The sequence below is a fragment of the Neopelma chrysocephalum genome, unplaced genomic scaffold (genome assembly GCF_003984885.1).
Source record: "Neopelma chrysocephalum unplaced genomic scaffold, ASM398488v2 Primary Assembly neopelma1_116, whole genome shotgun sequence".
Lineage (NCBI taxonomy): Eukaryota > Metazoa > Chordata > Aves > Passeriformes > Pipridae > Neopelma > Neopelma chrysocephalum.
The window spans coordinates 3,745,916-3,754,409 of record NW_020897778.1 but is presented as its reverse complement, the minus strand read 5'-3'; the positions used below and the strand labels follow the sequence as shown (position 1 = coordinate 3,754,409).

Here is an 8,494-nt window from a genome sequence, read left to right as displayed (position 1 = left end):
GATGGGTTTTGCAGCCATGGAGGTGGTTGGGGCTGGGAAATGGGATCATGTGCCGATGGAGAGCTCTGTGGTCTTCAGCCCACCCTCCTCTGCTCTGGAGCCAGGCTGGGAGAGCTGGGGGGGTTCACCTGGACAAGAGAAGGCTCCAGGGAGAGCTGAGAGCCCCTTCCAGGGCCTAAAGGGGCTCCAGGAGAGCTGGAGAGGGACTGGGGACAAGGGCTGGAGGGACAGGACACAGGGAATGGCTTCCCAGTGCCAGAGGGCAGGGATAGATGGGAGATTGGGAAGGAATTCCTGGCTGTGAGGGTGGGGAGGCCCTGGCACAGGTTGCCCAGAGAAGCTGTGGCTGCCCCTGGATCCCTGGAAGTGTCCAAGGCCAGGTTGGATGGGGCTTGGAGCAACGTGGGCTGGTGGGAGGTGTCCCTGCCCATGGCAGGGGATGGACCAGACCTTTAAAGGTCCCTCCCAACCCAAACCATTCCGTGGTTTGGTGCTGCCGGGCTGAGCTCCTGCTGCCTTGGGGTGGGAAAACCCCCTCCCTGGGTGCACCCACAGAACATTCCAGGGCCAAACCAGCATGGAAGAGTCTCCAACCAAAGGAACTTGACCTCCCCACTCTCTCTTGGCCACGGCTGGTGGTTCTCCCCCCCCTGCCCTCGTGTGTCCCTCCAAGGGACGTAACGGTGGAAACCAAGAAAACAGAAGGGCCTTAATGAGAAACAGGTCCTGCTCCAGGATCCTGGAGGCAATTTCCTCCTCCAGCTCCTTCCCTGCTCCTGCTCCCAGCCCCATTCCCGCTGCCCTCCCGCAGCACCGTCTCCTTGGATCCCTGGGAGGAGGGAGGGAAAAAAAAAAACCAAACCTGCTCGGCTCCAACTCCCTTCAAAGAATTTTTCCCCGGCTTTTTATAGTTTGCAGCCGTAAGAGAAAAAAAAACAAGTTCCACTTTGTGCTTGGAAAAGAGAATAATAGATCAGTAAGGCTTGAACCTTCCAATTCAGCCGTCCAGGGAAGTGGGGACAGGCCCTTGGATAAATATTTAACTGCTGAGGGCTTTGATATGAAGAACCTGCTTTTCCTCCAGCCCGGGGAGGGAGGGAGGGAGGGTTTGTTGCCTCTTGTGATAAGGAGGAGGATAAATGGAACATCTGCTGGATAGTCCCTGTTTGTTTTTTTAATGTCAAGCCCGGTGTTGTGTGGGGTTTGCTCAGTGTGTAATGAAGAAATTTCAGCTCTTCAGACAGGTCCAAATAATCCAAATAATCCAAAGGGCTTTGCCCTGAGCCCTAAAGCAGACGGTGCTGTCCCTGCTGGACACTGGGATTGGGATGGCACCGGGAATGGGAGCTGGATGCTTGGTTTCAGGGGTGACAGGTGACCAAGAGAGGGTGGTGAGGTTGAATTCCTCTTGTTGGAGACTCTTCCACGCCGGTTCAGCCCCAGAATGTTCCGTGGGTGCACCCAGGGAGGGGGTTTTCCCATCCCAAGACCTTTTCCAGCTGGGATGTGGCTCCAGCCGTGGGAGTTTTGGTTCAAGCTCCCCAAAGCCTGTTTGGGGAGGCTCAGGCTGCTTGGCCAGGGAAGCCACAGGGGTTTTGGGGTTTATTTGGGAATTCCTGAAGAGAAGAGTCGGATTTTTCCAGCAGGAAGGGAGAGCTGAGAGCTCTTCTTCTGGAGAGGGACTTGGGATAAGGAATGGAGGGACGGGACAAGGGGGAATGGCTTCCCACTGCCAGAGGGCAGGGATAGATGGGAGATTGGGAAGGAATTCCTGGCTGGGAGAGTGGGGAGGCCCTGGAATGGATTTCCCAAAGGATGCCCCATCCCTGGAAGTGTCCAAGGCCAGGTTGGACGGGGCTTGGAGGAGCCTGGGCTAGTGGGAGGTGTCCCTGCCCATGGCAGGGGGTGGAATAAGATCATCTTTAAGCTCCCAAACCATTCCATGATTCCATGGGCTGGTTTAGATGAGCTATTAGGAAGAAATCCCTCCCTGTGAGGGTGGGGAGGGGCTGGAATGGATTTCCCACGGGATGCCCCATCCCTGCAAGTGTCCAAGGCCAGGTTGGACGGGGCTTGGAGCAACCTGGGCTGGTGGAAGCTGTCCCTGCCCGTGGCAGGGGGGTGGAATAAGAACATCTTTAAAGTCCCTTCCAACCCAAACCATCCCATGATTCTTGAGTTAAAAATTCCCAGAGTCAATTGGAGGGTTTTCCTCCTTTTTTTGCCCCTGCTCACAGGCACTGGTGGCTGGGGCTGGAGCTGCTGCCCGTTGTGGGGGAGCTCCTGAGGCCCAGGGGAAGCTTTCCCTGCTCCTTGCTGTGATTTAATCTGGAATATTGGGCAATTAAGTCAGTCAAAAAGCCATAAATCTGCTGGGCTCAATCCTGGCCGGGGCCCTGTGCTCCAGGCCAGGCAGGAGCTTTAATCCTTTGCAGCTCAAATACCGAGGAGAGGATTTTTTTCCCCCCTTTTTCACTCCATTTCCCTTCCTTTAAGAGAAATTGGAGCGTGTTGGAGAGAAGTGGTGAATAAAACATAGCCCTGCTCGCTCAGCTGCAAGGTCAGCTCCCCTCTTTTTGTCTCCGTTTTGAACCTAAACCTCCTTTAATTTGAATGTAAATGTGAATTAAACCTCTTTTAATTTTTTTTAATGGCAATAAGCGCGGGAGCGGCAGCAAATACCTGCGGACAAAAGAGTTATTTACCCCATTTTCGCCTTTTTTTGAAGACCCAGGCGGGGAGTGCGGGGTGCAGGGGGCTGGGGAGGGGCGTGTCCCCTTTTTGGGATGCACTTTGGGATAAACCAGGAGCATCCCCGTTGACCCTCCCCTCCCTGCCACGCACACATCCCACCGCGTCCGTCCTCACATTCCCGCTGGGAACGCCCTTTCCTTTCCCAGCGCATCCCGCTCTTCCAGCCGGGATCCACCCGGGCACATCCCACCCAAAACCCGGCGCGTCCTCACCGGGCACCTTCCTGCCGGGAGACCCCGCAGCATCCACGGAGTATCCCAGCCCTCCATCCCCGTCAATCCTCCCTTCCCACCCCCTTCCCGGCCCGCGGATCCTCTCCGGGGCTGAAAGGAGTGACGAACCCTTTGTCCCGCTGTCTGCTCCTGTTTTTCACCGCCTCTCGAAACCCTCTATTCCTTTTTTTTTTTTTCCGGGGGCCGGTGATAAGCGTTTGACTGATCCCAGGGAACAGCCGGGAACGAGCCATTCAGGCTGGAATGACACCTAAAGGGATTTGCATGAAGCGATTCAAACTCGCTGCGCTTTTTTTTTTTTCCCTTCCATTTTTTTTTTAAACCCATCATCATCTATTTAGCAAAATTCTCGCATGAGATGACGGCCCGAAGAGGTGGCATTCAGGTGGCACCGATTTGTCCCCGAGCGTGGCAGGAATTAGCCCTGGAATGTTCTGCTCTGCGGGGCTCGGTGGGGGGTGTTCGCTGTGCCTTCCGAGAGAGATGAGTGGGATAAAGGGGGGAAATGAGGATTTTTTGGCTATGCAGAGGGTTTGGGAATGGTAAAAGGTGCGGGGAGCTGGTTTAGGAGAAGCTCCTGGTGCGGGAAGGGCTGAGAACCGGGGATTTTAGGAGAGGTTTGTGGGGCTGGACGCTGTGCCCAGCCCCATCCCGCTCGGGGAATCCTGGGAATACCCGGCATTGCAGCCTCCTGCAGCAGGGATGGGGCTGGGACGGCCGTGGAAAGGCATCCCGAGGCTCCCAGAGTGGCAAAAAAGCCCCAACCAGTTGGGATGTTCAAGTTTGTCCTGTGGCAGGAATTAGCTCTGGAATGTTCTGCTCTGGGGGGGCTCGGTGGAGGGTGTTCCCTGTGCCCGCCGAGAGATGGGGGGGATAAAGGGGGAAAATGAGGATTTTTTGTGCTGTGGAAGGTGCGGGGAGCTGGTTTAGGAGCAGATCCTGGTGTGGGAAGGGCTGAGAACTGGGGATTTTAGGAAAGGTTTGTGGAGCTGGACACTGTGCCCAGCCCCATCCTGCTTGAGGAATCCTGGGAATACCCGGCTTTGTAGCCTCCTGCAGCAGGGATGGGGCTGGGAAAACCATGGAAAGGCATCCTGAGGCTCCCAGAGTGGCAAAAAACCCCAAACAGTTGGGATGTTCAGATTATAGGTCCACTCCAAATCCAGCAGGAAAGGAGCCCTTGTCCTTTTCCTGCTGTCCCTGGGAGACACTGTGGTGACACCCCAGGGTGTCTCCTAGATTTTGGGGGGGCTTCAAGCCTAGAGATGGATTGTGTGTGGTTCTATTTACTCCCCCAAAAACCCTTTAAAGCCGAAATAAAATCGGTCTGGTACAAACCCCCTCCCCTCTCCCCCCATCCTGGTCACTCCCACTGCCCCCGGGTGTGGACTGGAGGCTCGTTTTGGGGGATGTGCAGCTGTGCCTGGAGGAAAATGGTCCTTCCTGGGGGCTGGGAAGGATCTCCACCGTCTAAGTGGCCCCTTGGCTCCTCCATCAGTGACCCTAAAGCCCCCCAGGGCCCCCTCAAACCTCCCCAAATCACCCCCAATCCACTCAATCCCCTCCCAGACACTCCCCCCAAATTCCCTTAGTGCCAAATCCCTCTCAAACCCCCTCTGGGGACCCCCAAACCTCCCCTGAACACCCCAAAACCCCCTTGATCCCCCCCAAGATCCCAACCAAATGCTTACAAATGCCCTTAATTCCCCCCCCATCCCCTTCAATCCCCCCTAACTCACCCCCAAAACCCCCCAGACCCCTTTAATCTCCCCAAAATCCACCCTAAAAGCCTTTGGACCCCCCAACTCTCCCCTGGGCATCCCCAACCCCCCACCTGAGTGCCTCTAAATCCCCCTCAAACCCCTTAGTTGCCCCCCAAACCTCTTCAATGTCCCCCAAATCCCCCCTGATCCACCTTAATCCCCCCCAAAAGCCCCCAAATTCCCTGAGTCCCCTCAACCCCCTGCTCGTAGCAGGATCCTCGGGTTTTCCATGGCTGAGGATGCTCATCCTGCTCCTCTCTGGCATTCATTCATCTCTCAGGATTCCCTGCTCCCCCTTTTTTTGGGATAAGGAGTCAAGCCCAGGGTGAGACAGGCAGCTCACCCCGTTGGCTCTCGGTGTTTGTGTGGATTTATTAATTTATTTATTTTTGGTTTTTTCCTCCCCCCGAAGAAACAGAGAGAGAGAGAAAAAAAAATCTCTCCCTGTCCAAAATCCCTCATCCTTCCTCCTAATGAGAGCTGTCACCGGCCCTGCTCAGTGAGGAAATGATGCTCCCACAGTAAAGATTTGGTCTGGAACTGATTTATGGGTGGGAAAACAAAAAAAAATGAGACTGGTGGTTGATCGGGAAGAGCTTTGGGAAGAGCACCGGGAGCTGCTCCGGGGGTGTGGGGGAGATGTTGGGGTTGTATCACTGAGTGGGGGGGGGGTGGAGGGGATGATCCAGCTTTGGGAGCACCAGGGGGGGTTGGATGGGATGTTGGGAAGGAGTTGGATGCTCAGAACAGGGGCTGAGCTGCCACGGGGTCCTGCAGGAACCACAGAGTGCACGGGGCTGATAGAGGGGATTTATAAACCTGGAGAAGGGAAGGATCCAGGGAGACCTGAGAGCCCCTTGCAGGGCCTAAAGGGGCTCCAGGAGAGCTGGAGAGGGACTGGGGACAAGGGATGGAGGGACAGGACACAGGGAATGGCTTCCCACTGCCAGAGGGCAGGGATAGATGGGAGATTGGGAAGGAATTGTTGGCTGTGAGAGTGGGGAGGCCCTGGCACAGGTTGCCCAGAGAAGCTGTGGCTGCCCCTGGATCCCTGGACGTGTCCAAGGCCAGGTTGGACGGGGCTTGGAGCACCCTGTGCTAGTGGGAGGTGTCCCTGCCCATGGAAGGGGGGGGAATTAAGATCATCTTTAAGCTCCCAAACCATTCCGTGATTCCATGGGCTGGTTTAGATGAGCTATTAGGAAGAAATCCCTCCCTGTGAGGGTGCTTAGGTGCTGGAATGGATTTTCCACAGGATGCCCCATCCCTGGAAGTTGGAGCAACTTGGAGCAACCTGGGCTGGTGGAAGCTGTCCCTGCCCATGGCAGGGGGTAGAATTAAGATCATCAAGTTCCCTCTTCCAGCCCAAACCATTCCGTGATTCCATGAACACCAGCTGGGGAGCTGCTGATGTGTTGGACCCCGAGGGGTTCCAAGCCAGGAGGAATGTTCAGTGGGAGCAGCCTGGAGGGAATCATCCTCCCCACCCTGAGCCCAGCACACCCAAAGCTGCCGTTCCAGCCACCCCGAACACGGCAGCAGCTTTTCCTGTGTGAGGAAATAATTAACTTATTAAAGGACAGTTTAATTTTCTCCTGCTTTAAGTGGCCATTTCCCATGGCCTGGCAGGGCCAGATGCCCCTGGGCACTGCTGGCAGCCCGGAGCCAGAGCTCTGGGAAAGGATGGCTCACCCCAGGATGGGAATGAGGGTCTGGGCTCCAAGGTGCTGGAGAGATGGAGCGGGTGCCTGTGGATCCATGGGCAGGAGAGCAGCTGTTGGACATAAAGAAGGCAGGGATGTGGGCAGGGACACGTCCTGCCAGCCCAGGTTGTTCCAGCCTGGCCTTGGACACTTCCAGGGATCCAGGGGCAGCCACAGTTTCTCTGGGCAACCTGGGCCAGGGCCTCCCCACCCTCACAGCCAGGAATTCCTTCCCTATATCCCATCTATCCCTGCCCTCTGGCACTGGGAAGCCATTCCCTGTGTCCTGTCCCTCCATCCCTTGTCCCCAGTCCCTCTCCAGCTCTCCTGGAGCCCCTTTAGGCCCTGCAAGGGGCTCTCAGGTCTCCTTGGAGCCTTCTCTTGTCCAGGTGAACCCCCCCAGCTCTCCCAGCCTGGCTCCAGAGCAGAGGGGCTCCAGCCCTGGCAGCATCTCCGTGGCCTCCTCTGGACTCTGTCCAGCAGCTCCACGTCCTCCCTGTGCTGTTCCCAGGGCTGGACACAGTGCTCCAGCTGGGAATGTGTGGAGTATTTCATGGAGTACATATGGAATATTGTATTCCAGGAGTCCTTGATGACCATGACTCTGTGCTCCAAGGATCTCAGCTCCAAATCCTGCACATCTCCAGAGGGGTTGAGCCACCTTTCCCAGGGGCTGTTTTGGGATCTCCTCCCTGTGCCATTGGGATGGGAGGGGCTGAGCCAGGGGGGCTCTGAGGTGCCAGGAACCCACATCCCGACCCCTCTGGGCCCATCTGGGGTGGCTGGTCCTTGTCACAGCACAAGGCAGGTGGAAAAATGAGATGATGAGGGAGAGGAGGGTGCCCAAGATGTTCTGAGGAACATCTCCGGTGCTCAGCCTTGTCCACACCTCTGTCCTGCTTCCTGGGATTCTGTTGGGGCTGCTCCCGTGCCCCACTGCAGCCCAGTCCTTCCTTGGACTCAGTTCTCCTGCTTGGGCCCTAACGTGGATGCAGGTGACACTAAATGTAGGTGACACTAAGTGTAGGTGGCACTAAATGTAGGGATTTAGGGGACATGATAAGGTCAGTGAAGCTGGGGGTGATGGCCTTTTGGACCAACAGACCCTTTTCAGCCAGATTTTGCAAGATGAAAAGCTCTGGAGTGTTCCTTAGTGAGAATTCCCTTTGTTTTGGCAGCAGAGAGGGTTTGGAAGTCCTCGTAGGGAAACGGCTTTAATTCTCCCAGGCTCGGGAACTCCCCCATCCTACAGGTGCCACTGGTCCCTCAGCCCATCCTCCTCACCCAAACCACCCCAAAATTCACTTTGCTCTCCTTTTTTTCCCCCCAGAGTCAAGAAGAAGAACAAGCCCCTGAACCTCAAGATCCACAACAGCGTGGGGAGCTGCGAGAACATCCCAGCCCAGCGCTCACCCCTCCTGGCCGAGCGCTCCCTGCGCTCCTTCTTCGTGGGGTACCCGCCCTTCCTGCCCTCCACCCCTCCCGTCCACACCGAAGCCACCTTCTCAGCCAGTGAGTGTCCCCCTCGGGTCCCTCTGCCACTTTGGGGGGGTGGGTGGGGCCAAGGAGACCCAAGGAGACTCTCCTTCCCCTCCCATTCCTTCCTTCCTTCCTTCCTTCCCCCCTTTTTCTCTTCTTCCTTTTCCTTTTCCCCCTCTCCTTCCCCCGTTTCTTTCCCCCTCCTTTCTTCCTCTCCCTTTCTCCCTCACTTTCCTTTCTTCCTTCCTTCCTTCATCCCTCTCTCCTCCCTTCTTTCCTTACCTCCTTCCCTCCCCTGCTTTCCTTTCTTCCTTCCTCCCTCCGTCCCTCCCTCCCTCCCTTCCTCCTTCCCTTCCTCTCTCCTTCCCTCCCTCCTTTCCTTCCCTTCCTTCCTTCCCTTTCTTCCTTCCCTCCTTCCCTTCCTCTCTCCTTCCCTCCCTTCTTTCCTTCCCTTCCTTCCTTCCTTCCTCCCTCCCTTCCTTCTTTCCTTTCCTCCTTCCCTCCCCCATTTTCCTTCCTTCCCTCCTTCCTTCTTTCCTTTCTCCTTTTCTTCCCTCCTTTC

The 8,494-nt window shown here is 56.2% G+C and overlaps 1 protein-coding gene across 1 annotated transcript in view; it reads left to right on the top strand.

Annotated features, from left to right (window-relative positions):
* KSR2 (kinase suppressor of ras 2) overlaps window positions 1–8,494 on the top strand; it is a gene marked incomplete at its 5' end in the record, with an annotated part of 68,932 nt that overhangs the window by 9,334 nt on the left and 51,104 nt on the right. Inside the window, one exon of the mRNA XM_027696724.1 lies at window positions 7,784–7,965. Coding sequence (XP_027552525.1) covers window positions 7,784–7,965 — 182 coding nt within the window. The remainder of the gene's footprint in view (window positions 1–7,783; window positions 7,966–8,494) is intronic.